Source organism: Bidens hawaiensis, unplaced genomic scaffold, assembly GCF_021521415.1.
Source record: "Bidens hawaiensis isolate Kalapana, Puna unplaced genomic scaffold, B.hawaiensis_p1.1 tig00007413_1, whole genome shotgun sequence".
Lineage (NCBI taxonomy): Eukaryota > Viridiplantae > Streptophyta > Magnoliopsida > Asterales > Asteraceae > Bidens > Bidens hawaiensis.
The window spans coordinates 759,066-782,766 of record NW_027491517.1 but is presented as its reverse complement, the minus strand read 5'-3'; the positions used below and the strand labels follow the sequence as shown (position 1 = coordinate 782,766).

At 37.4% G+C, this 23,701-nt stretch overlaps 2 protein-coding genes across 4 annotated transcripts; both read left to right on the top strand.

Moving 5' to 3' along the window:
* Positions 1–941: 941 nt before the first annotated feature.
* Positions 942–23,124, top strand: LOC143635252 (putative receptor-like protein kinase At5g61350). 2 transcript variants are annotated; one of them, XM_077103133.1, is made up of 6 exons: positions 942–2,034; positions 2,214–2,329; positions 2,427–2,754; positions 3,342–3,509; positions 19,569–19,669; positions 22,489–23,124. In XM_077103133.1, the coding sequence occupies exons 1-6, from the start codon at positions 985–987 to the stop codon at positions 22,574–22,576; spliced, it is 1,851 nt and encodes a 616-aa protein (XP_076959248.1). In that variant the 5' UTR covers positions 942–984; the 3' UTR covers positions 22,577–23,124. The 2 variants fall into 2 exon arrangements, with proteins under 2 accessions (XP_076959248.1, XP_076959247.1); XM_077103132.1 differs by lacking the exons at positions 19,569–19,669; positions 22,489–23,124 and adding exons at positions 3,628–3,728; positions 5,144–5,709.
* Positions 8,720–12,030, top strand: LOC143635251 (uncharacterized). 2 transcript variants are annotated; one of them, XM_077103130.1, is made up of 6 exons: positions 8,720–9,938; positions 10,044–10,156; positions 10,251–10,578; positions 10,676–10,861; positions 10,952–11,052; positions 11,364–12,029. In XM_077103130.1, exons 1-6 carry the CDS (start codon positions 8,868–8,870, stop codon positions 11,851–11,853), a joined length of 2,289 nt encoding a protein of 762 aa, XP_076959245.1. In that variant the 5' UTR covers positions 8,720–8,867; the 3' UTR covers positions 11,854–12,029. The 2 variants fall into 2 exon arrangements, with proteins under 2 accessions (XP_076959245.1, XP_076959244.1); XM_077103129.1 differs by having other exon boundaries at positions 10,676–11,052; positions 11,364–12,030.
* Positions 23,125–23,701: the final 577 nt, after the last annotated feature.

Below are 23,701 nucleotides of genomic sequence, written 5' to 3'. Positions count from 1 at the left end.
AAATTCAATATATGAAAAAACAACATGTTTGACTGACTTCCTTCCTTCCTGCTTGTTGCTATTGCTGTGCAGTTTCTATCGTTGTGTAATTGTAATTACTGGAGAGATTAAGAAATAAGCAAAAGTGTGAACACTCGATGCCTTGCATCCGTCGTCCATCACCCGATCGTCTGCCACCGGCCACCGTCGCTTGTCAGTTTTTCTTTGTTTATTGAAGTCAACGCAAATCGGCATACATACTTACTTTCATTTTCTTTGCTTATTTCTGTTTTATCTGTCATCCATAGGTTATTCCCACACCATATAGGTTATTTGGACACCATATACACGGTGCAAACTTTGGAGCCTATTCGGCTCGTATGGCCCCTATACGAACACACCATGGGGGTGGTGTTTGAGTATAACGACCCTCTCTAAAATGTTAATTCTACATATTGATGATTGTTTGTATTTTTATTTTATCAACTATTGATGATCTTTACTATTATTTTTCCCATTTAACCATTCAAATTTCTCACTTACTTTTCAACTTTTAATTATTTACAATTACAATTTTAACATTTGATCAACCTTGTACTGAGAACACATACTGATGATATGGAAATTTTTTTTGTAAAACGAATTATGCCTTTTTGGGTAGAAAGTTATTCCTATACAGAAATGAGGCTACACAATAATAACACTTTCAACTGTTTTTTTTATTACGAATCTGTTTACGTTTATGAAGGACAAAGTGGATTATATTGGTAGTTAATGTCATCCGAAAAAACTAGCATAACAAGTTAAGTGGTTTGTTCAGTTACATTAATTTTAAGTTAGTAAGTTTAGTGGTGTAAGGCGCACTCCTAGCTAATTACAGTGATTACAAACACCTTTGTTGTTGGTTTAGTCTTTTTTTTCTTTCTTTTAAAGTTCAACTAGTGCATCTATGCGTGCTTGTAATACTTTCTTTGCTTTTTCTTATTATTAGTTGACTAACAAGTAATGGAGTCCTTCATGAAGGAGTTTGAGCATCTTCAAATCCGACTTAAAGAGATACTATTGGCCACTAACAACTTTGATGAAGCCAGAGTCATCGGACATGGTGGTTTTGGGCAAGTGTATAGTGGAAAACTGTCTCACTTTAAGGGGCGTAGCATGGTTGCTATTAAGCGTTTGAATCGTAAGTTTGGGCAAGGAGACCGTGAGTTCTGGTTGGAGATCACGGTACTTACGCGTCATAAGCATGAAAAACTCATTGCTCTCTTGGGATTCTGCATCGAGTTTGATGAAATGATCCTCGTGTACGAATATGCATCTAATGGAAGCCTTGATCGCTATTTAAAGTCCTCTGTTTTTACATGGACACAACGTGTGAAGACATGCCTTGATGCTGCGATAGGAGTAAGCTACCTACACGATGCCAAGGGCTCTAAAGAAACAATTATTCACCGTGATATAAAGAGTTCCAACATCCTACTCGATGCATATTGGAATGCTAAAGTTTCGGACTTGGGATTGTCAAAGATAGTACCTGCCAATTGGCAGCAGATAGGCCTTGTCAGCAACCCTGCAGGAACCCCTGGGTACAGTGATCCAGTGTTTCTGAAGACGTACTTCCTAACGAAAAAGTCAGACGTGTACTCTTTTGGCTTGCTATTACTGGAAATATTATTCGGGAAATTATGCTTTGATAAGAGAGATGGTAAAATTCATAGTTTTGTGCCTATGTGGCAAGAAAGCTATGAACAGAACACATTACAAGAGATTATATTTGATTATCTGAAACAACAGATAGATAAAAAATCTTTGAAAACATATTCAGACATTGCATTTAGATGTCTGCGCGAGAATCTTGAAGAACGTCCAACGATGCCAGAAGTTGTGAAAGAACTTGAGACTGCACTTACATATCAGAAGCTTTATGAAAGAGTGAAGCTGCCAAAGGACTACACAGAGATGCTGTTGACTGCTGCAGATCCTATGAATGATAGATCTGAAAGCGAACTGGAGATGCTTCTCCTTAAAGGGATCCTTGTTGACAATGAGAAAACGGTAAAGCTGAATACTATAATAGTTATTCCTAATTTCAATCCGATCACCACTAGCAACACTAAAATCCATCCACCATATTTATAAGAAAACATTTTAAAAACAAAGAAAATCTAGAGTCTTCTCTCTTTGATGAATTCATCCTAAAACAACCAAACTAAGTTGAATTGTTTATTGGACAGTGGTTTTCACGTAATATAAATGGAGATAATTGTGAAATCATATCTATAGCAGCATGTTTGGCTTCAACTGCAAATGAATCTCAGCGTTTTGTAAAGTCGCCTGAATATAGTTCAAGGTGATATTTCCTACTCCTACTCCCACTCCCTTTTGTTTTCTCTGATCGTGATGCACCATTCTGTAAGTATAAAGACATATGATGCTTCTTTTTGCAGATTTGCAGTGGGCTGCTATGAACCATCTCGAGCAAAATTCAAAACACACATAAGAACTCAATTCTTGTCACCGCACATCAAGTACCTTGTAAACCTTGTGTTCAAAATTACGAAGAATAAAGAACAATATATAGTCATTGAACACGAATGTGAAGGGAAGAAGAGAACATCTTATTCATTCCTACCAGGTGAGAGGGAAGATGGATGGTTGACGGCCGAATTGTATCGGTTTACTAGTCACCAGAGAACTATTGATCTTGAAATAATGTTTTACACCAAGCATTGTCCAAATCTACTAGTAGAAGGCATCGAGTTTCAACCCGAGAAAGTAAGCTCACCAACACCAGCTTATTCATATACATTATTTTTCTCTGTGAAGGTTTTTAGGCTGTCTTTCTTTTGGAGATGTTAAATAAATATGTGTGTGTGTCTCTCTCTCTATATATATAAACTGAGAGTGCTTATTGCTTTAAGGAGAGTGTTCTCTACCCTTAAAGCTAACACTCTCCTTAAAGCAATTTTGCTCCACCGTTTAATCAGATGTTGTGCATAGGGTTTGTGGCTAATCACTTCCTATATACAGTGATGCAACATATGTACTATGTAGAGTTCCTTATCGACATTGTATTTTGCGGTGATAGTTATGCAAGCTGAACTATTAACATTTTTGGACCCTAGATTGATTTTTAGCAATCTGGTTGTTAGAGAAAACGAGATACAGCTAGCTGGTTTCTTGTGACGTTACAACAATCAAGCACCAAACATATACTAACAAGTTTCGTTTGATAGTGACACAATTAGCTCTACTACTATACTATGTGGAACGATAATTTTAACAAAAAAAACTTATTTATCTACTTTGTCATTTTTAAAATACATTTTTATTTTTTTATTTTGGGAAATTTTTTCCGACAGAACGCTCATATGCAACCCATGTCGCACAAAGAGACATACTGGAAAGAAAAACTACCAGCGGATTATGAAGACATAATCAAGTGGTCAAAAGACGGTGTGCGATGGGAAACCACAAAGGATCTGTACTATATTTTTCGCAGGGGGGTTCTACTCGATGATGGTGAAGAGGTAAATTCTAGCATAGTTGAGATCAACATTGTGAAAGATATATTGCATGCCTGTACACTTAAATCTCGTATATACTCATAAGTTTAAAACACACACTTACATTTTTATTTGTTTACAGTGGTTTTTTCTAGACAAAGATGGGAAAAAATGTGTTATGGTGTCAGCAAGAGCAGCTTTGGATGAAGACAAATGGAATTGGATGTGTCTGGCTGAATCCAGGTTAACTTTTACTTCTCATTCTCTTTTCTTGTATATATGTACGCTTTGGGAGCTAGTTAACAGGTTCTTAATGTTACATAAAGATATATATATTCATGTTACAATACCTACCTACCTACATATTTTTTAACAAGTTTCGTTCGATAGTAATACAATCAGCTCTATTAGTATTACTACCATAGTTATTAAAAGCGTTAGGCGCACTCAAGGCGCATAGGTCTCGCCTAGGGCCTAGGCGCAAAGCACAAAAAAAAGCGAGGGCCTAAGAAAAAAAAAACACACTTAAATGAAAAAAATGAAAAATATGTTATGTATTAGAAAAATAATACTATTATTCATATATAAAAGGGATATTGGTTTTTAATACTTCCAACATTACTTCACTGATAGATAACACTCCCAACTTTCGATTTGTCACCCACCACTCCCAACTTTCACCTTATTTTCATGTACCACTCCCCGTCTAAATGAACACTAACCTCGTTAATGTTTTGGACTAAAAATGTTATTCAAATTAGTTGAGGGGGTAAAACAGAAATTTTATTTTTAACACACAGCCTCCATTTCCGGTGACCTCGTTTTTCCGGCGACCTTATTTTTTCCGGAGAATTTGAGTTTTCCGGCTATCTTGTCTTTCAGAAAATGGAGATGGTTCAGAGGTGTAAAAAGGTGATGGAGATCATGAAGATTGTGCACCATTGGAGATATGATGAAGATGGTGCTCGCCGGAAACCTGCAACTCGACTTTCCGGCACGCAAGCGATCCCGGAAGATGGCTGGGTGAGACACTGGTGGTGGCGGGGGTTGCGGTTTTGGGGCGGTGGGCAGTGAAAAGCAAAAGCTATTATGTAATACGCATAAAATTTAAAAATTAAACAGTAAGTTAAAATTTTTAAAATATAGGGATTAGAAAGATAAAAAGATTCATAAAACCTTCAAATATAATTTTAATAGTTCAATAACAAATAGTTTTAAATTAAACATTTATTTAAATTAACCTATCATTATTTATAAAAAAGTAATCTTAAGGTGACATTAGCACACTAGCAGTAGCAGCAGAGCTGCAAATTGCAAACAGTGCATAGCTACAATATTACTTTATAATATAAAAAAAATGATCTTGTTGCAGCTTTTCTATACTTTAAACCCCATGTACTATTAATGAGAACACCAAAAAGGCTCTACTCCGCTTCCTTCCAGGTATTTCTCCTCCATTTCAAGCCGGAATTTCCAGGTTTTAGCCGGAATTTTCATATTTTAAAACATTTTGCTGCTAAAAAGGAAAATTGAGAATGCCGACATGTTAAAGTTAATCAACATGTGACACATATAAAATGAATTCTAGTACACGAAACACGTTTAAATTCCTATTGGGTATATATGTTGTCCAATTCTAACACGATGTCTTTTTCCAGATTTGAAGAAGTGGCTGATTGTTGTAACCTTCCCAAATTTGGTATATTTTCTAAATTCGGGTCCAAGCTTTTGTCACCTCAAACAACATATGGAGCTTTCCTTGTCTACAAGTTACCAGAAGGCTATAAAGATGTTAAGGCGCCTCCTGTGCAAGTGGTTGATAAAGATGCACATCCCAAGGAAGTTCACAATATATTTTTACGAACTCCTCAAACCCCAGTTACCAGCTGTAATGCTAAGAATAAAGCCTTGAGCACATCGGATATACCCAAAATGAAAGGCCTTCCAAAACGGCGGAGCGATGGTTGGATGGAAGTACAAGTACACGAATTTCAAACCCGTCCTACCATCAAAATGGTTTCTGCGCGTCTTGGCTTATCCAGCTACGACATGGGGTTTCAAAGACTTACTGTGCAGTGCCTTGAGTTTAGGCCCGTATAGATTCTCTTCTTTAGTCTTTATGATTGAGTTTAGACACAATAGAACTCAAACTGAACATATGATACACAAACCCTACACTCGTTGTGAGTGCAAGTGATTTACCCACAAATGCATAGTGGAAACATAGATGTGTTGTATTTTTTTGGTTAAAAATATTACGATGAATTTGAAGTAAGAAATGCTAGACTAATCTTGCGTAATTACGATGGTTAATTGTCGTAATTACAAAACCTAGGGTTTCCGAGTTGGTTTTCTCCTAGTTTACTCTTAACAATAATGGTGTTGATCTAGGATTGGATTTGTAATCATTTTCAATATCACAAATCAATAAAACAATAAAACGTGGTTTGTTGAAGGATATGAACTAGGGTAATGAAAAACAGACATTGGAATGGGACTAAACATGTTTTACGATACCTTTTAGGGACTGTTGATTTATTCTAACGTTTCAAAAGAAGGGTTTGGTTGGTTATGCATATGCATGCAAGGTTATTTGTGTGCAATTTCATTTGTTATTGCAACGTCCTAAAATCATGTTGAGGTCATTACATTACATGAAGCTTTTGGAGAGTGTGTTGGCTATGATATATGACACGACTCATATTAACTTCTTGTAGACTAGAGAAAGATGGAAGTTCAATTGCAGTCTACAAGGATATCGTGGCTTGATGAAAAACGGGCATATCAAAACACATACCTCCAAGATTCTTTTCATATATACTCAAGAGCTGATTAAGGATGTACATGTTGAAGCAAAATATGTCCAGATCTTGCAGTCATCCAGCTGGTCATATAAGCATTCTCTACAACTTCTTTCAGGAAACACGTTCATGATATTGGATTGCGACATGCATGGGGAATGTAATAACATACAAATACAACTTGAGGAGGAGCTGTAAATTGCACTATTTTTTCCTTGACTAAAGTATTTTTTTCACTGGGCTTTATTTTGTAGGGGTTTTTATGAAACATTATTTCATAGTCAAAGAAAAAATATGTCATCCAAGCAGGAGTGTTAGATATAATTAAGTTAACACAATTTTTAAACCAATAATATTAATGCTTTATCTCCTACACAATAAAAAAATATTTTATGTTATAAATACCACATGCATCTTCATTTCATCTTGCAGATATATCTCCAAGATATTCAAGTTACATTATTATTATTATTATAAGAGATTGGGTATTAATAATTGTGAAGTTTGGTGCCGCTTGGCCATCTATTGGTCCAAGTGGCACCACACCATTGGCCAGACCATTTTTTTTTTGGTTTTAGTCTAATATCCTAACGAACATATTAAAAATCGACCGAACTCGCGTAGATTTACCGCCATAATATCCAGACCCGACAATGCTCAGGTATTACCAACTCCCAAGTTTTACCGATTCACCACCGCAATGCTCGAACTGAAAATACTCGGTTTTCACCAACGCTGGGGTTTTATCTATTTATTTAGTCCTGGTACCGTATCAAACGTATCCAACCACCGAATTCGCGTCTCCTTACCGCCGCAACGCACGGCACCGACAACGTCTGGGTTTTACCGACTCACTGATACAACACTGGGGACTGCAATGCTTGGGTTTACCGAGCGAATAAACATTTTTTTAAATATATTGATTTCTTATTTGTTAATTTGACGAATTTGTTTTATTTTGGATTTTAACGATTGGGTTTTACCAACGCTGGTTATACCGTTGAAACTAACCGAATTCGCATTGACTTTCAGTCGTAATGCTCGGGTTTTCCAGCGCATGGGTTTTACCGACCTACCCCCACAACACCGGGGACCGCAATGCTTGTGTTTTACCGACCGAATAAACATCGTGTTTTTATATATTAATTTGACGAATTTATTTTTATGGTTTTAACGGTTGGATTTTAAACGCTGTTTATACCATAACGACCGTAACCGATACTGATCGAACTCGCGTTGACTTTCCATCATAACGCTCGGGTTATACCAACCAACTGCCCGGCGCATTGCGCCGGGTACAATTCTAGTTGGGTATTAATTTTGAAAGAAGAGGGTCGAAAAATGAAATTGATGGATGCAACCAAACAATAATGACATAGGGACGTTGATAGGAAAAATTAAGGAGGTGGACAGGACTGTAAATGAACCGAACGAACACAAACAAGACATTGTTCATGTTCGTTTATTAAGGAAATAATGTGTTCACGAACGGTTCATGAACACAAACGAATACTGTAGAGCCTAGAGACTGAGACCGATTTATTCATCAATGTGAATATTGAAAACATGTAAACGAATCAAACGAACACGAACACGAACACGAGCATGCTCGTGTTTGTTCATTTAACTTTAAACGGACATAAACACTTAATCGAACAAATATTTATCTTTGTGTTCGTTAATTTGAAAAGTGAACATTTGTGTCCGTTTATGTTTATTATTTGAAATCTAAACGAACATAAATGAACAAAGATAAAGGAACATATATGAACAAATGTAAATGAACACAAACAAATATAAACGGACATACATGAAAACAGTTAAATGAACACAAATTAACAAATATAAAATCTTTAAGTAGATGACTTATCCAAATAATATTTAATTAATTTCTATTATACATAAAAGAACTTCCCGCCGAACAGTTCACCGAACATTCGGTTCGTTTACAGGCCCATAAGCAAATTGTCCATTTATAAACATAGTAAATGATGACTCGCTAATCAACCAATTTTATATCGTGTAAATTCAATGTTGGTATTTTTTTTACTATGGGACCTCTTCGTTAGCCTTTGTAAACATTCGTTGCGCCTTGCCCTTGCCGTTGCGCTGCTTCTCAACCGCACTACTTATTATTCCTCTGCACCGCCACACGCCGTCTTAATCGTCAATTTTAATTTGTAAGTTGTTCTTCCCCTAAGTCCAGTACTAGGGTTTCTAATGTTCAAATTAAGATAATTGATTCAACTTTGAAGTCAACGCAGGCAATTCCGGTCTGTATTGTGTTGATTCTTTCTTTGTATTTACTTGTTGTTATTGTTATTATTATTATCCCCATCAAATTACCCTGTGTGTGTTTATAATAGTGATGATTGATTGCCCAATTTAGGTTACAATTTGATCCAACTCTCTCTCTCTCTCTCTCTGTACTGTTATTATTATTATAGATAAATCTGGACTCTTGTACTTTTTTTATGCAGCTAGTTAGTTATCTGACACAACATAACAACATACAAAGAGGCAGGCTAAACTCTTCTGTACTTGCTTAGATCACACACACTTGTTGACCTACAAACAAATAATGGAAGAGGAGTCCAACCATCTTCAAATCCCACTTGAACAAATCATCACCACCAACAACTTCGGATGTGGCGCTTTCGGGAAGCTCTACAAAAAGGACTTTGAATGTCGTCACTTTTCACTTGAGGAGATCAAATCCGCAACCAACAACTTTCATCACTCCATGCTCATCGGAGAAGGTGGTTTCGGCCACGTCTACAAAGGACATCTGCCTCACTCTACCACCGTCGCTGTTAAGTGCCTCCATCCTAAGCGACGAGACCAGTTCTTCACCGAGATCGCCTTGCTTACCCGTCTCAGGCATCCAAATCTCGTCTCCCTCCTAGGATTTTGTAACGAGGCTGATGAAACGATTCTTGTCTATGAGTATATGCCCAATGGGAGCCTTGACCGCCATATAACCTCCGCTCATCTCACATGGTCCCAACGTCTCAAGATAGCCGTTGATGCTGCAAGGGGCTTAGCATACCTTCATGAAGCCACGGGCAATGACAAAAGGATTCTCCACCGTGATATCAAGCCTTCCAGCATCCTGCTTGATGCACATTGGAGTGCTAAACTTTCCGACTTTGGACTCTCAAGGAGGACAGTCCCCAACACTGCTGCCTACCTTGATCCGCCCTTTTTCAAGACGAGAACAACAGACGTCTACTGTTTTGGAATCGTATTGGTTGAAATGTTATCTGGGAGATATTGTAACAAATATGGCGCAAGTCGCGTGCGCATGTGGAAAAAATGCTACAAACAGAATAATAACTTACAAGAGCCTGTCTTTAATGATCTGAAACAACAGATGGATGGAAATGCTTTAAAATTGTATTCGGACATCGCGTTTAAATGCCTGCAAGCATCTGGTGAAGAACGACCAAGCATGTCACAGGTTGTGAAGGCACTTGAAGCTGCACTTGATTGCCAGATGCTGTTTGAAGGATACGGGCAGAGTCGTACGGAAGATCCTCCGAACTACAAAGAGCTGCTCATGATCACCGTGGGAGATCCTCTGAGTAACATACCCGAGACCGAACTGAAGACGCTCCTCTTCAAAGGAACCCTTATTTACAGGGGCAGAACGGTAAAACCCGACACACCATCACTGTTTCCCAGTCCCCAGTTTGTAACTATTTATAATTCTGACACTGTAACTTGAAAACTAAGTTGACCTTGTTTTAATGGACAGTGGTTTTCCTTAAATAAGGAGGGACAACACTGTGAAATGATATCTATAGCAGGATGTTTAACTTCTGCAAGTGAATCTCAGCATTATATACACTCGTCTGAATGTAATTCAAGGTGATATTTCCTCGTCCTACTCTACTCTTTTTTGTTTTCTCCGATCGTGATTCACAAGTACGCCATTCTTTGCTGCTTCTTCAATCATATGCAGATTTCCAGGGGGCTGCTATGATCCGGTTGGAGCAAGTTTCAAAACGCGTGTCCAGGCTCGATTCCTGTCTCCCGGGGTCACATACGCTGTGAACCTCGTGTTCAAAAACAAGAGTCAAAGCCGATATATAGGCCTCGAATACAAGCTGAAAGGGGAGCTAAGCAGCTGTTTTTCATTCGTATCAGACGAGAGAGAAGACGGATGGTTGGCGGCCGAGCTGTATCAGTTCACCACTGACCAGAGAACTGTTGATCTTGAGATTTGCTTTTACACCGAGTGCTGTCCGACCATGCTAGTCGAGGGCATTGAGTTTCGACCCCTGAAGAAAGTAAGAGAACTCGTATTTCTTTGCAGAAAGATTCATGCATTTTGTTTATTTCTTCTTTTCATTAGTTAAGTCTGATTTATTTGGTTATGTTTCATAGGCAGACCATGAAGCGTTAATGGAGGATAAGGTTGATATGCAATTAGACATACATACATATTTTGATGACATGTTAAGCGATTATGAAGACATGATCAAGCGGTCAAAAGACAGTGTGCAATGGAAATCCAAGAAGGAGCTGATCTCAATCCTTTGCAAGGGGTTTCAATTAAGTTACGGTGAAGAGGTAAACTCTAGCTATCATTTTCAGGATCCAACATTGTTATCGCCCATTCCCTTAGATCTCAACACTTACATGCCTATTATGTATTTACAATGGTTTTATTTAGACAAACATGGGAAGAAATGTCTAATGCTGCCAGCAAGAGCCATTTTAGAAGAAGACAGGTGGACATGGAACTCTGAACCAGAAACAAGGTTCTTTTCTTATTTCCCATTTCTCGATCTTTTTCTTATATGCATGCATGTGCGTGTGCATTTTGTGACACCAAACGGTAATATATTTTAGTAGCAGACGCCAACGGTTCACAACTGTTCTGTTTTTAAATATGTATATTTATATATAAGAGTCACTAAAGTTGTTCTGTTTCTCTCCGTCAATGAGAAGTAGATCTTTTCTATAGAAAATAAAAAGTTTGAGCAAATTTCATGTATATGAGATCGGTTCAAAGTTCTTTTGGGATATATGTTATCAAATTTTAACATTTTTGGAATATGTGTTTTCACAGATTTGAAGAGGTGGCTTGTTGTAATTTTGACATGTTTGGTATTTACTGCAAGTTCAACTCCAAATTGCTGTCACCTGAAACAACATACGCAGCTTTCCTGGTCTACGAATTACCGGATGACCATGAAAGTGTTGATCAGCCCCCTCCTGTGCAAGTGGTCGATAAGGATTCAGATTTGAAGGAAGTTTACAATATCTTTTTACGTGCCCCTCAAACCCCTGTCATCAGCTGGAATGAAAAAGAAGAAAGAACCTTTAACCCGTTGACTAAACCAAAAGGTATAAAAGGCCTTCCAAAACAGAGGAGCGATGGTTGGATGGAAGTACAGGTACATGAATTCCAAACACGCGCCGCCATCAAAATGGTGCAAAAGAAAGCGCACGCACATGAATTTGTCAAAATGATTTCCACACGTCTTAAGTTCTCCGGTTACGACATGTCTCTTAAAGGGGTTATCGTGCAAGGCCTTGAGTTTAGGCCAACCGTGTAGATTCTCTTCTTTATAATATACAGTTTGTAAGCAACCTCTCCAACTTATGGGACAGCCTACCTTATTGTGGATACTACTCGGTATTTCTGTTTGTACTATGCATTCTACTACTTGTGATACACTAATAACAGAATAAATAGCAGTGAAAAGTATATTAATTGTTACGTATCAAAACCTTACGGACAATCTTTCTTGCTTGGCGACTCCAGTCCTTCGGCTTTAAAACCTAACTGCAGCTTTCAAACTAATAATACTTTTTCTTGAACGGCAACGCTAATATTCGTTTTTAGAGATGCAACTAATACATGTATAGTTTATCATAAACGATCAAAGAACCTAGTGACCTTTTTTATATAATGTTTGCTTTTACTCTGAATTTAACTTCTATATTTTAAGAAAATACATTTTGAAAATGCAATCCATTGTTCAAACTATATATATGTAAATCAACTATCAGATAAGAGGGTGTTTTTGTAAGTGAAATATCAAATTTTGCTTTGCGTTCCTGAGTATCATTAGGAAAAAGAAAGGAAAGGAAAAGGTAGGAGAGAAAATATTGGTTGTGTCCCGAGTATCATTTAAGGATGGTAAGGGAAGGAAATAAGAAAATATGTGTTTCCGATTTTCATTAAGGCTGATCTTTCTATACAAACTCCCGGTTAAAAGATTATTATGGTTCCGCTATTGCCAATTTGTGAGAAGTAATGAAGCAATAGGTGATTAATAACAGGCTAAATTATGTTTTTTGATACTCAAATATCATATGATCACTTTTGGATTACACATCCAAATTATTCAAACCATTTCACATAATTTCAGGACTGTCATCCTCGATGAATGTTCGTATAAGTTATCTAAGTATCATGAGATCTTTTTGCTAAATATGTTCTGAAAAGGTATGATTTTGTATAGTTGCATAAGTCAATTTCAAATCAATTTTAAATTCATTTGAAATACATTTTCAAATTTGGTGGTGTTAATGATAATGCAGAATTGAAATCAAATTAACATACGAAGAACACTCCTATTGAAACACCCATATTAACATGAAAATGGATTAGGGTTCTTAATTAGAACAAAATGAACATAAGTTAAAATTACAAGAAATGATGAATGTAGCCACGGTTCTTTTTTTTTCTTTTGCAAAGGAGAAGTGCCAGCTAATTGGATAAATCTGCTTAAGACGCGGTTTGAGTGGAATCCATTGTAGCAATATCAACGACCATGGAGGAAGTGGAAGATGAAGTCGCCATCCTTTCTGTGGTTTTTGCGCTCCTTTGGTCAGTTCAAATCTTTCTAGATGTGAAAGACGTGGGGTAGGTTTAATAACTATTTGTACCGCGTAAACTCAAATATCTAATCAATACTGAACCAGTTCAATAAATAACTCAAAAACTAATGACAATACTCTCAAAATAATCATGTCAACCTGTAAATTGATGGCCCTATTTATAATATAAACCGCAGGTTGATAAGTAAGAAAACTTACTTAACCTTAAGTATCACATAGCCCCACTCCCTCCCTTTCCACCCACCTCTTATCTTCCCAAATGACAGCTAGGTTGTGCCCCTTACGGGCTCACTATGATAAAAGTGTCCTCATGTGGGACATTACTAGATTTAACAAAAAAGTGTAACGTCCATTAGAGAAAAAAGAGGAAAAGTGTGGCAATATATGAACATTAATGATAAATTATATTGTTTTCTTATTTTAGGGACGAATAGTGAAATTGATATATGTGTAGAATAATAGTAATAGTATAATAAAATTATTATAAATTTAAATTTTTTTTCCATTTCATTATAATTTACTATAAAACGATTACAATAGAGTGGCAGGTAAACGGGCAACAAGCTACGCCGCAACCCCCTTCTGAATAGCAAAGCCAATCCTTCTAAAAACGAAGTTTTGGGACCTAGAAGCTGAAGAGGTTCCGTGTACGACGCGTTGAACCCTACTCATAAATTTCACAGCCTCTGGGGCTAGGAAACCAAATGTATCAAAGGCAAACGGTAGAAAGACATGCTGATTATCTAAACAAGCTTACTTTGCCCGATTCAGCCTTCAACGCAGCCTGACCCACAACAAACCCACGGTCCCTGAGCCCAACAAGAGGAGACACTCCTGTAAGATCCACACAGGCGTGTTTCCTCCATGTCCACCCGAACACAAGAATATCAGCTGGTCGTAAAGTGGACTCCCTTCAAGAGGATCCGTGAGAAAGTTAACAGGGGCCTCCTTTTTAGCAGAAATCCCTGCCCATTTAAGAACATCACACAGAACATCCATAACCAAATCATGTCTGTATTTAAAGCCAGGCAATTCTTTGCAATGCACCGCATGGTCACCAAAAGAATCCAAACAGACCTTGCGACAAATTGGGCAAGGTTCATCAGTCGGGAACATAGGGATCATTAACCGGTACTTACGGACAGCCCGATACTCCAAACCCGACATACGTTGGCCTAATCCTTCAATGGGGATAGCCGTTAGAAAATCCTGAGCCCAAGGAGCCCGAAGGCATTCAAACACCGCCTTTTGGCGAGGAGATAGATCAAACTTCACTTCTAAACTCTTGACGATTCCACTAAATAAGGCACTCGCCACAACATGTTGGGCTTTAGGGGGGGGGGGGGGCGATGTCCTTATTAGAGAACCCGCTAAGATCAAAATCTGGAAGTAAAGTACGTAAACGATCCATCGCACACCTATAATCAGAGTCCAACCCACAAATATCACAACCCCGAAGAATATGGTCTTGCAAACACCACGACTGTGCTCTCGAAGCCACAAAAGCATATGTAGATACATCCTCGGCCGAACAGAGACCCAAACCCCCATAACGGGTCGAAAGTGATGCCAACCTCCATTGGAGATCCCCAAAGAACGGACCTCCACAAACCACGATGTCCTCAATCGCCCTTCGAAGACCATTGTCAAATATAGAAACAGCTTCCCCCACATACATAGGTTGGCACGTTCTCAAACCGAACAAAAGCTTGGCGACTCCCATACATGAGCGAAGCAAAAGAAGCTCACATTGAGGATCCCGAAGTCTTGGGAGACAGCTCATCAGTTCCACAGCGCTAGATGCCCTTTTCATAGCCAAACTGCTGATAAACCCCGCATCCCGGCTTACAGCACCACCAAGGAGTTTCACGCCAATCACCGGCCTTCCAATCCCGCAAGGGAACAACCCCTCCTAAACCTTCACCCCATTGCATGTTGGCCAAAATACCTTTATTTTCTTAACGTTTAATTCAGGACCCAAAGGAGGCCCCTCAGACCTGATAATATCTAATGCTTTCGCCACCTCTCTAGTATCCCCGATAATCGTGTCATTATCCAAGTACCAAGCATGAAAGAGAAGCTTGCACCGATCTCTGATTTCGTTAACAAGTGGGTGCAAAACTATGGCAAAAAGGAGAGGCCCAAGAGGGTCCCCCTGTTGAACCCCAGTGGTGAATTTAATGTAAGTATCACCCACATATAACCTAGCCGACTACCCATATAAAAAATCCACCCAAAGAGAAATGGAAGGACATCGACTTCGTACCTCGTGTAGATAGGTCGTCCTATCTACTAAGTTGAAGGCATTGGAGAAATCGACAGTAAGCATAGCCAATGACCCATCCGAATGAAACTGATTTAGAAACCTGTTCGCGCTATGGAACACGGCCTCAGCCCCACTGGGGATTCTGATGTACATAGAAATATACATCTTTTCAGCATCAAATAATCTCTAAAAACTGCAATTTCTATCTAATAACATAGCATAAAAGGCTACTTATCATAATAAAACGTAATTTCAGGTGAAACCAAACCTCAAACGAAGAAACAAGCAAAAAGACGAAGAAAAACAGAAGAAAACACAAGAAAAGAAAGAAACACGCCCCCATGTCTCAAGAAACACGCCCCCATGCTTATGGAACAAGAAAAGACAAAATCTAAGAACAAAAGCACGGGGCTGTGCTCAGCATGCACGGGGCCATGGACGGGAATGTAGAAAAGACAAAGAAGAATTGAGCACATGTCACTAAAAAGCACGGGACCGTGCCTGCTAACCACGGGGCCGTTGCCAGCTCACACAAAAGACAAAACAAATCTGGCACATGTCATAAAAATACACGGGGTCGTGCTCATCAAGCACGGGGTCGTGCCTCACCATCCAGATTGTCTATAAATATTGGCTCATGTTGCATTCATCAAGTGTGCCTTGAAAAGATTTCTATCCGATTCTCTCTTATAAAAACACACACTAACACTCACCTTGAAGATCTAGTGAAGAGTTTGAAGGTTTGGAGGTCATCACCACTAATCATCATCATCAACCATCATCCCCATTATTAAGAAGAAGGATTCATCTACATTTGGTTAGATTGTTCTAAGTTTAATCATGTATTTGTTATTATCAATCATCTTAATGTTCATCATAATGCTCATTATGAGCTAAACTCCTTTTACCTTCTAAAATCTTTGAAGAAGTTTTGTTTTACTTGATAATTAATCAAGACATGTGATGTAGTCTAGTTAAGTACATGGTTATATTACAATTATCTTTTGATGAGAAATGTTTCACCATCTTAAATCACTAATTCAAAGTTGGTGGTTGTCAATCTCTTTGGCAATCGTTCATAATCGATTCATGTTCTTGAAAGATATAAATACTTTGATACATTATCGAAACATGGATCCTTATATTGTACTTAGAAATGATGAGATCTAAGTTATGGTGTATTTTTCTAAACCTTGGTGATCTGAAAATGGCTTTGCTTAGGATATCAAATTAGCTAAAGAAACCATATGTTAATGGAATGTGTAATCATAACCTACTTAAATCAACCAATGTGAGGTTGTGTGATGAACTACAATCATCCGAAGTTGTTAGAATTGGTATTCGAGAAATTGAAGTCAATCCTAATCTTTCTACTTAACAAAACTACTTGCCAACTTAAATTGACATCATTGAGATGGTATGACATTAGGAAAGGGTGGACTTTAAAATGCGCATATCATCTCCTTAGTGCCAAAGATGCTCACTTTGGGTTAAGGAGTTATCTATCATATATTGCTACGGTAAGTTTATCACATGTCTACATATTAATTATCAACGCTAAAATGGAGTGGATTCTTGATCTTAGATGGTAACCTTCGTATAATTGAACAATTCGTTTAAAATTTCTTATCTTGGTCACATATATATTATATATAAATAATTATTTATATTTTATAAAAAGTTCAAAAAATTAACCTCAAAATGATTAAAACCTCCGATTGAAGTAAAACAACGATTTATTATTAGAAACCTTTGTGTCCACGGATCGATACTTGGTTCTTACCAATACTATTATACATATACGATAGGTACACTTGCCTATTTTGTGTGTGTTTAGTCTTTGTAGAAATCACTTTTATAAATTTAAAACACGATCTTGTGCAAAAGCTAAATATCCAATCTATCATATTTTATACAAGCTACACAGCACGCATCAGACTCCCACCCCAAATTGAAAGTCACCGAGGTATTTAGTCATCTCCTTCCCGACACCCCTCATAGCCACCTTAGAGACCAACCGCCTCCAAATGGCCCCAACGGCAATAGGTCTAATCCCATTGTCCGGTTTAAGCAACGGCGTAAGTGGGGCAGACGCAACAAATTTTGCCAACACCTTAGGACACATTCCCCCCCAAAAACAAATTAACCACCGCAGAGATAGCCTTGAGCAAACCATCCGCAATCGGAGACCCCTCTCCGAACAACGCATATAAAATGTGTTGGGCTCGCAAACCGTCCCGCCCACACGAAGTCCCTTTAGGGAAAGATTTAATGCACCCAAGCACGCTATCAACGTCCACGATAATGGGCGACTCAGAAAGCAAGGAAGCAGACATAATCGAAGGCGCCGTGATGGGATGGGAGGAAGGGGTAAGGTGGTGTTGTGGGGAGAAGTGTGAAATTTATGTTAGTATAACATATCAATCAATCTCTTAATCAAATAATTAATTACCTAAAATTATAGAGATTAAAAATATGCATTACTTATATCAATATGATCATAATATTATATCTTTAATAAAATCAAATCTATTATTTTTAACTAAGTCAGTTTATATATAATTTTAAGTGCAGGAGATGAGATGAATGTGTGAAATTTAATGAACATATTTATAGTTCTAAAATGATAAAAACAAAAAAAGAATATGAAAGGTTTACGGATTGTGAAGTTTTAATAATGCAATGTAATGAAATGTAATGTAATGGATTGGACGACTAAGTCTCCTGTCTTGTACCGACTGATGTCTTTGATCCATCCTCCTTCAGACTCGACGCCTGGCCTTTGTCTCCACCGCACAACACACGGCTAGCCTTTCTCCATCCGCCGATCCTCTTCCGTACGTCGCTGCTCGTCAGTGGTCTACTCTAATTTGTAAGTTTTCCTTCCTTTGTTTCCCCTCAGCAGGTTCTAGGGTTTCTAGTTTTCATTTAAGAAAAATTGATAGTTAAGTGAGTGTTATAGCAATGATCAAACTCTTAATTTTGTGCCTATGTGGAAAGAAAGCGATTATATATATTTGATGCTCTAAAACCAACAACAGATAGATCATTGCATTTAAATGTTTGCAGAAAAACGGCCAACGATGCCAAGTGTTGCGGAACTACTTGAGACTCAGGAGCCTGAAGAGGGGCCAGCATTGCCACTTGCTTTCGAAGTCATGGAACGTGTAGTCGATCTGGCAGTTAATTATTATAGTCCGAGTGAATCTGAGAATGAACTTATATATCAGAGGCTGAATGAATATGACACTGCACTTAAAAATCATGGGCTGAATGAACCTGAGACTGTACTTGCATACCAGAGGCTGTGTGAAAGACTGGATATGCTTTTGTATGCTCCAAATCGTCTGAGTGATATTATATCTGAAATTGAACCGGAGATGCTTCCTCCTATAGGGATCAACGTTAACAATGACAGAACGGTAAAGCTGACAACTGTCAACCGATAGTCTTAATTCCAATCTCATCACCACTAGCAACACTAAATTCCATCCACCATATTTATGATTATGAGAAAAAAACAGTTTAAAAAACAAAGAAAATCTTATCTGATCTCTTTGATGAATTTATCCTAAATCAGCCATACTAAGTTGAATTGTTTTTTGGTGATAGTTAAGCAGGTTGAACTCTGCTAAATAACTAAATCATGTTAGGATACTACATGATTTTTAGCAGTCTGGTTATTATTGACTAACCGGTTTCTTGTGACGTTACAACAATCAAGCACCAAACATATAGTAACAAGCGTTGTTTGATAGTAACACAATCAGCTTTACTACTGTTATGTGGGATGGAAATTTTAACCAAAAATATTTTTCTCTATTTTGTTACTTAATATTAAAATACATTTTTATTTTGGAAAAATATTCCCAACAGAATGCTCACATGCAGCCCATATCGAACCAAGACACATATTGGAAAGACAAATTGCCAGTGGATTATGAAGACATAATCAATTGGTCAGAATTAGATTTGCAATGGGAAACCAATGAGGATTTGTACTATACTTTTTGCAGGGGATTTTCAATCAATGATGGTGAAGAGGTAAATTCGATCAGAATGATCCATTCTATCATAGTTGAAATCAACAATGTTAAAGATGCATACAGATATACTCATGATTTTAAAACAAGCACTTTCATATTCATTTGTTTACAGTGGTTTTCTCTAGACATAGATGGTAAGAAATGTGTTACGGTGTCAGCAAGAGAAGCTTTGGAAGAAGACAAATGGAAATGGACGTATCTAGCTGAATCAAGGTTATTTTCTTACTTCTCATCCTCTTTTCTTGTATACATGTGCACGTTTTGCGAGCTTGTTAACATAGGTTCTCAATGTTAGACCATGTGTAGTGGATAATGCCCCTATGTGGGCGTTGTTCGCCATGTGGCGCCACGCCACCATAGGGGCATTATACACAAAACGGGTGTAGTGGATAATGCCCCTCCCAATCATTGCCCTATTATTATTATTATTATTAATTTTTTTAATAAAAATGAAACAAAACCGCATTTCATTAAATAAAAATAAAATAGACATAACAAGTTACATTAAAACTAAAACAATACATTAAAATAAAAAAACGAAAAAATTAATAAAAAGTACTTAAAATAAATAGTAGTCGTCTTCGTCTTCACTTTCCTTGTCTCCTTCTTCGTCACCTTTACCTTCTTCCCCATCAAACTCGTCTTCACCTTCCTCATCTTCTTCTTCGTCATCTTCGCCTGCTACGTTTTCACCTTTGATTGGAATGATCCAATCTAACCAAGCATGTTGGATCAAATCCGCGATAAGCGAATTATGTATCTCACTAGAACGCAACTCATCATTATGCAGTCTCTGTTCCAAAGTCGTTTTGAGGTAATTGTGGAACATCCCGATATATAATGTTGACATATTACTCTCCCATCGTCTTTGATAATCATATTATGCAATATGATATACGTATACATAACATCTCTCATTTTTCCTAATGTCCATAAACGACAAGGATTTCTCACAAAATGCCAACGTTGTTGAAGACCCCAAAACACCTCTCGATGTCCTTTCGCGAACTTGTACTTTCTTAAAATATTCTCTCTTTTCATTGATCGGGTCTCCAAACGTTTTTACGATAATCGAATATTCCAGATATATCTCGTCTCCCAGATAGTATCCATAGTATCCGTGGGGGTAGTAGTTATCGTTAGCTTAAAACGATACGACTGGTATGGTAGCGGAGATGTAATCCTCTACCACAGGCGACGCCTTCAAAACATTTATGTCGTTGTTGGACCTTGGGCTGCCAAAGTAGGCCGATCAAACCCAAAGGTCGCAAGAAGCAATCACTTGAAGGCTAATTGTTGGTGATATTTGGTCACCACGTGTGTATTGGCCTCACCCTGCGGTTGGACATTTAGACTACTTCTGGTGCATACAATCTATACTCCCAGTCATACCAGGTAAACCGTGTTTCCTTTTATGCACCGAGTAAATTTGGTGTAGGTCGTTCTAAGTAGGTCTTTTCAGATAACGTGCGTCGTATAGATTTATTATACCTATATAAAATAAAAATTAAAAAAAATTCAAATAAACGCAAGTAAAATAATTTTTTCGAAAAGTTTCCGCCAAATTTAAGTACTCGTCGTTGATGTCGGTTGTATTTCCGTAGGCAAGCGCGCGTAGCGCTGAGGTGACCTTTTGGATATGGGTGGATCCTAACATCTCTCGGGCGTCCCATTTTTTGTTTAAAGTAATCAAGCTCGCATTCCAAATTTCGGCAATGCGCAATAATAAATGTTTTGACATTCGAAAGCGACGTTGGAAAATCTTAGGATTTTTGTATATCTTGTATCTCGATGGGTCATTGAAGTAATCTTTCATCAAACGATCGTTCACGCCCTCACGGCCTCGTTTAGTATAGTCTCTTCTCGAGATCGAGAGAGAAGAAGAATGAATATATTGCGTATACTTTGCTGCGAGCGTAGTTGCACTCGTAACCGCCGTCTCCTCCTTGGTCGTGTGCTCGTTATTCTCGAAATATCGGTTGATTTTACGGAGGAAGATGGATAATCCATATTTTTGTGATTGAGTATAGAGATTTTTAGGAATTGTAGAGAGAATTTATAAAATTATGTTGAGGGTTGTGGTTTATATATTAAAAAAATTAATTTTTTTTTATAGTTTTAGCCGTTGTCAAAAGCTATGTTTGACTGACCAGTCATCAACAACCCTCAATAGCGCTATGTGGGAAGCGCCCCCCCACATCCAAACACCTCAAGGCAGAGGGGGGAGGGGGTGTTTTGGGTGGGAAAAGCGCCCCGCTACGCCCAGTCTTACACACACACACACACACACACACACATATATATATATATGCTTATGCTATTATTATATCTATATAGGATGGAGGTTCATTTATGAACTCCTAAATAATTTAAGAATTCTTAACAACCATCTTTTTTATATTTTTTTACATATCTATATTATTTGAGGGTAGTGTTGCTACGTTTTATACATAACTTCATAATTACAATTATGGAAAAATTCGTTTCTACACGTATGTAAATTTTTTTTTACAATTGTGTAAATCCGTTATTACATTGATATCTAACTTGTTTATTTGCACATATATAAACTTGTGATTTATATATGTAATGATACATTAATATATAATATATGATAAAACTACTCTTAAATAATAATAGATATATAAAATATATAAATAAAATAATTGGTTGTTAAGAGTTCTAAAATAATTAATATTATAATATATGATAAAACTACTCTTACTTAGATATCTAACTTGTCTATTTGCACATATGATAAGAGTTCTTAAATTTTGTTGAGTTCTAAAAAGAACCCAACCATATATCTATATATGTATGCGTGTGTTTTCTAGCATTTTATTACACGATATGTCCTTTTACCTATCCTTTTCTGTGTAAAGAAAATTGAGAATGGCGTCATGTTAAAATTAATCAACATGTGACACATATGAGATGGAATCTAGTACACCGAACACTTGCTTTAAAAAACATTATTGGGTATACATGTTATCCAATTCTAACAGTTTATTACACAATATGTTCTTTTACAGGTTTGAAGAAGTGGCTGATTATTGTATAACCTTCCCAAATTTGATATATTTTGCAAGTTTAGATCCAAACTGTTATCACCTCAAATAACATATGGAGTTCACCTTGTCTACAAATTATCTGAAGGCTACAAACATGTTAACCCGCCTCCTGTGCTAGTGGTTGATAAAGATTCACACCCTAAGGAAGTTCACAATATATTTTTACGAACTCCTCAAACCCCAGTTATCAGCTATAATGCTAACAATAAAGCCTTGAACCCATCGAATATGCCCAAAATGAAAGGCCTACCAAAACAGCGGAGCGATGGTTGGATGGAAGTACAAGTACACGAATTTCAAACCCGTCCTACCATCAAAATGGCTTCTGCGCGTCTTAGCTTATCCAGCTATGACATGGGGTTTCAAGGACTTACTGTGCAGTGCCTTGAGTTTAGGCCCGTATAGATTCTCTTTATGATTTGAGTTTATACATGATAACTTTCTCTGTCTTTTTTTTTACTTGAAAATTTCTGAAGGTGAACAAGAATGTTATTGTATCGTTGTATGTATGCTTGCTTCATAATTCCACTCTTTTGGAGTGCTCTTGTAATGAAACGTTCGTTGGATGTCTATGCAAACTGCAAAACGTCAAGAACAAGAAGTTGCTCGAAAAAGGTTGCAAATCCATTGCTAAAGGGCGCTTAGAGCGAAGTTGTTGAAAAGAAAGATATCAGGTGGGTGAGACCTCGTCTCTTGGTTTTGCAAAATGTTACAATAGAGAGTAACCTCTATTGTGAAACACTCATGTGTGTTTCATGTCTTTAAACAAGTCAACAAGTGTTTTATGGCTAGATCGAATGGAACTATCAAACGGTTTCAGTTGAACATAAACTATTTTAGTATGTAGCATAAGAACTCGATGTTTACATCAACTACAGTGGTTACATCATATTGATCAACATCGAATACCGATCAAAGATAAGAAAATCAAAAGCCCTTTTCGCCTAATTTAGGCATGGTAAGTAGGTTGTCCATAGATTTAACGATTGGTGTGTGATTTTAGCTGATTGGATGACTATGTAAAACCTGATATGGTAATTGATTGTGGTAAATACAAATAAACATACACGAATAACAACTTAGATTGCAAATATTAGATTAAATGAATACAACTAAGCTCTGGATTTGTTAACATAACTTGTAATATGAATTCTTATCTTTAATTAGAAAGTTA

Excerpts from the sequence above, each read along its gene's own strand:
- LOC143635252 (XM_077103132.1), top strand. The coding sequence starts at position 985 with ATGGAGTCCTTCATGAAGGAGTTTGAGCATCTTCAAATCCGACTTAAA. Across the intron at positions 2,035-2,213 it reads TTGTTGACAATGAGAAAACG|TGGTTTTCACGTAATATAAA; the intron begins GTAAAGCTGAAT and ends TTTATTGGACAG. Across the intron at positions 3,510-3,627 it reads TACTCGATGATGGTGAAGAG|TGGTTTTTTCTAGACAAAGA; the intron begins GTAAATTCTAGC and ends ATTTGTTTACAG.
- LOC143635251 (XM_077103129.1), top strand. The coding sequence starts at position 8,868 with ATGGAAGAGGAGTCCAACCATCTTCAAATCCCACTTGAACAAATCATC. Across the intron at positions 9,939-10,043 it reads TTATTTACAGGGGCAGAACG|TGGTTTTCCTTAAATAAGGA; the intron begins GTAAAACCCGAC and ends TTTAATGGACAG. Across the intron at positions 11,053-11,363 it reads AACTCTGAACCAGAAACAAG|ATTTGAAGAGGTGGCTTGTT; the intron begins GTTCTTTTCTTA and ends GTGTTTTCACAG.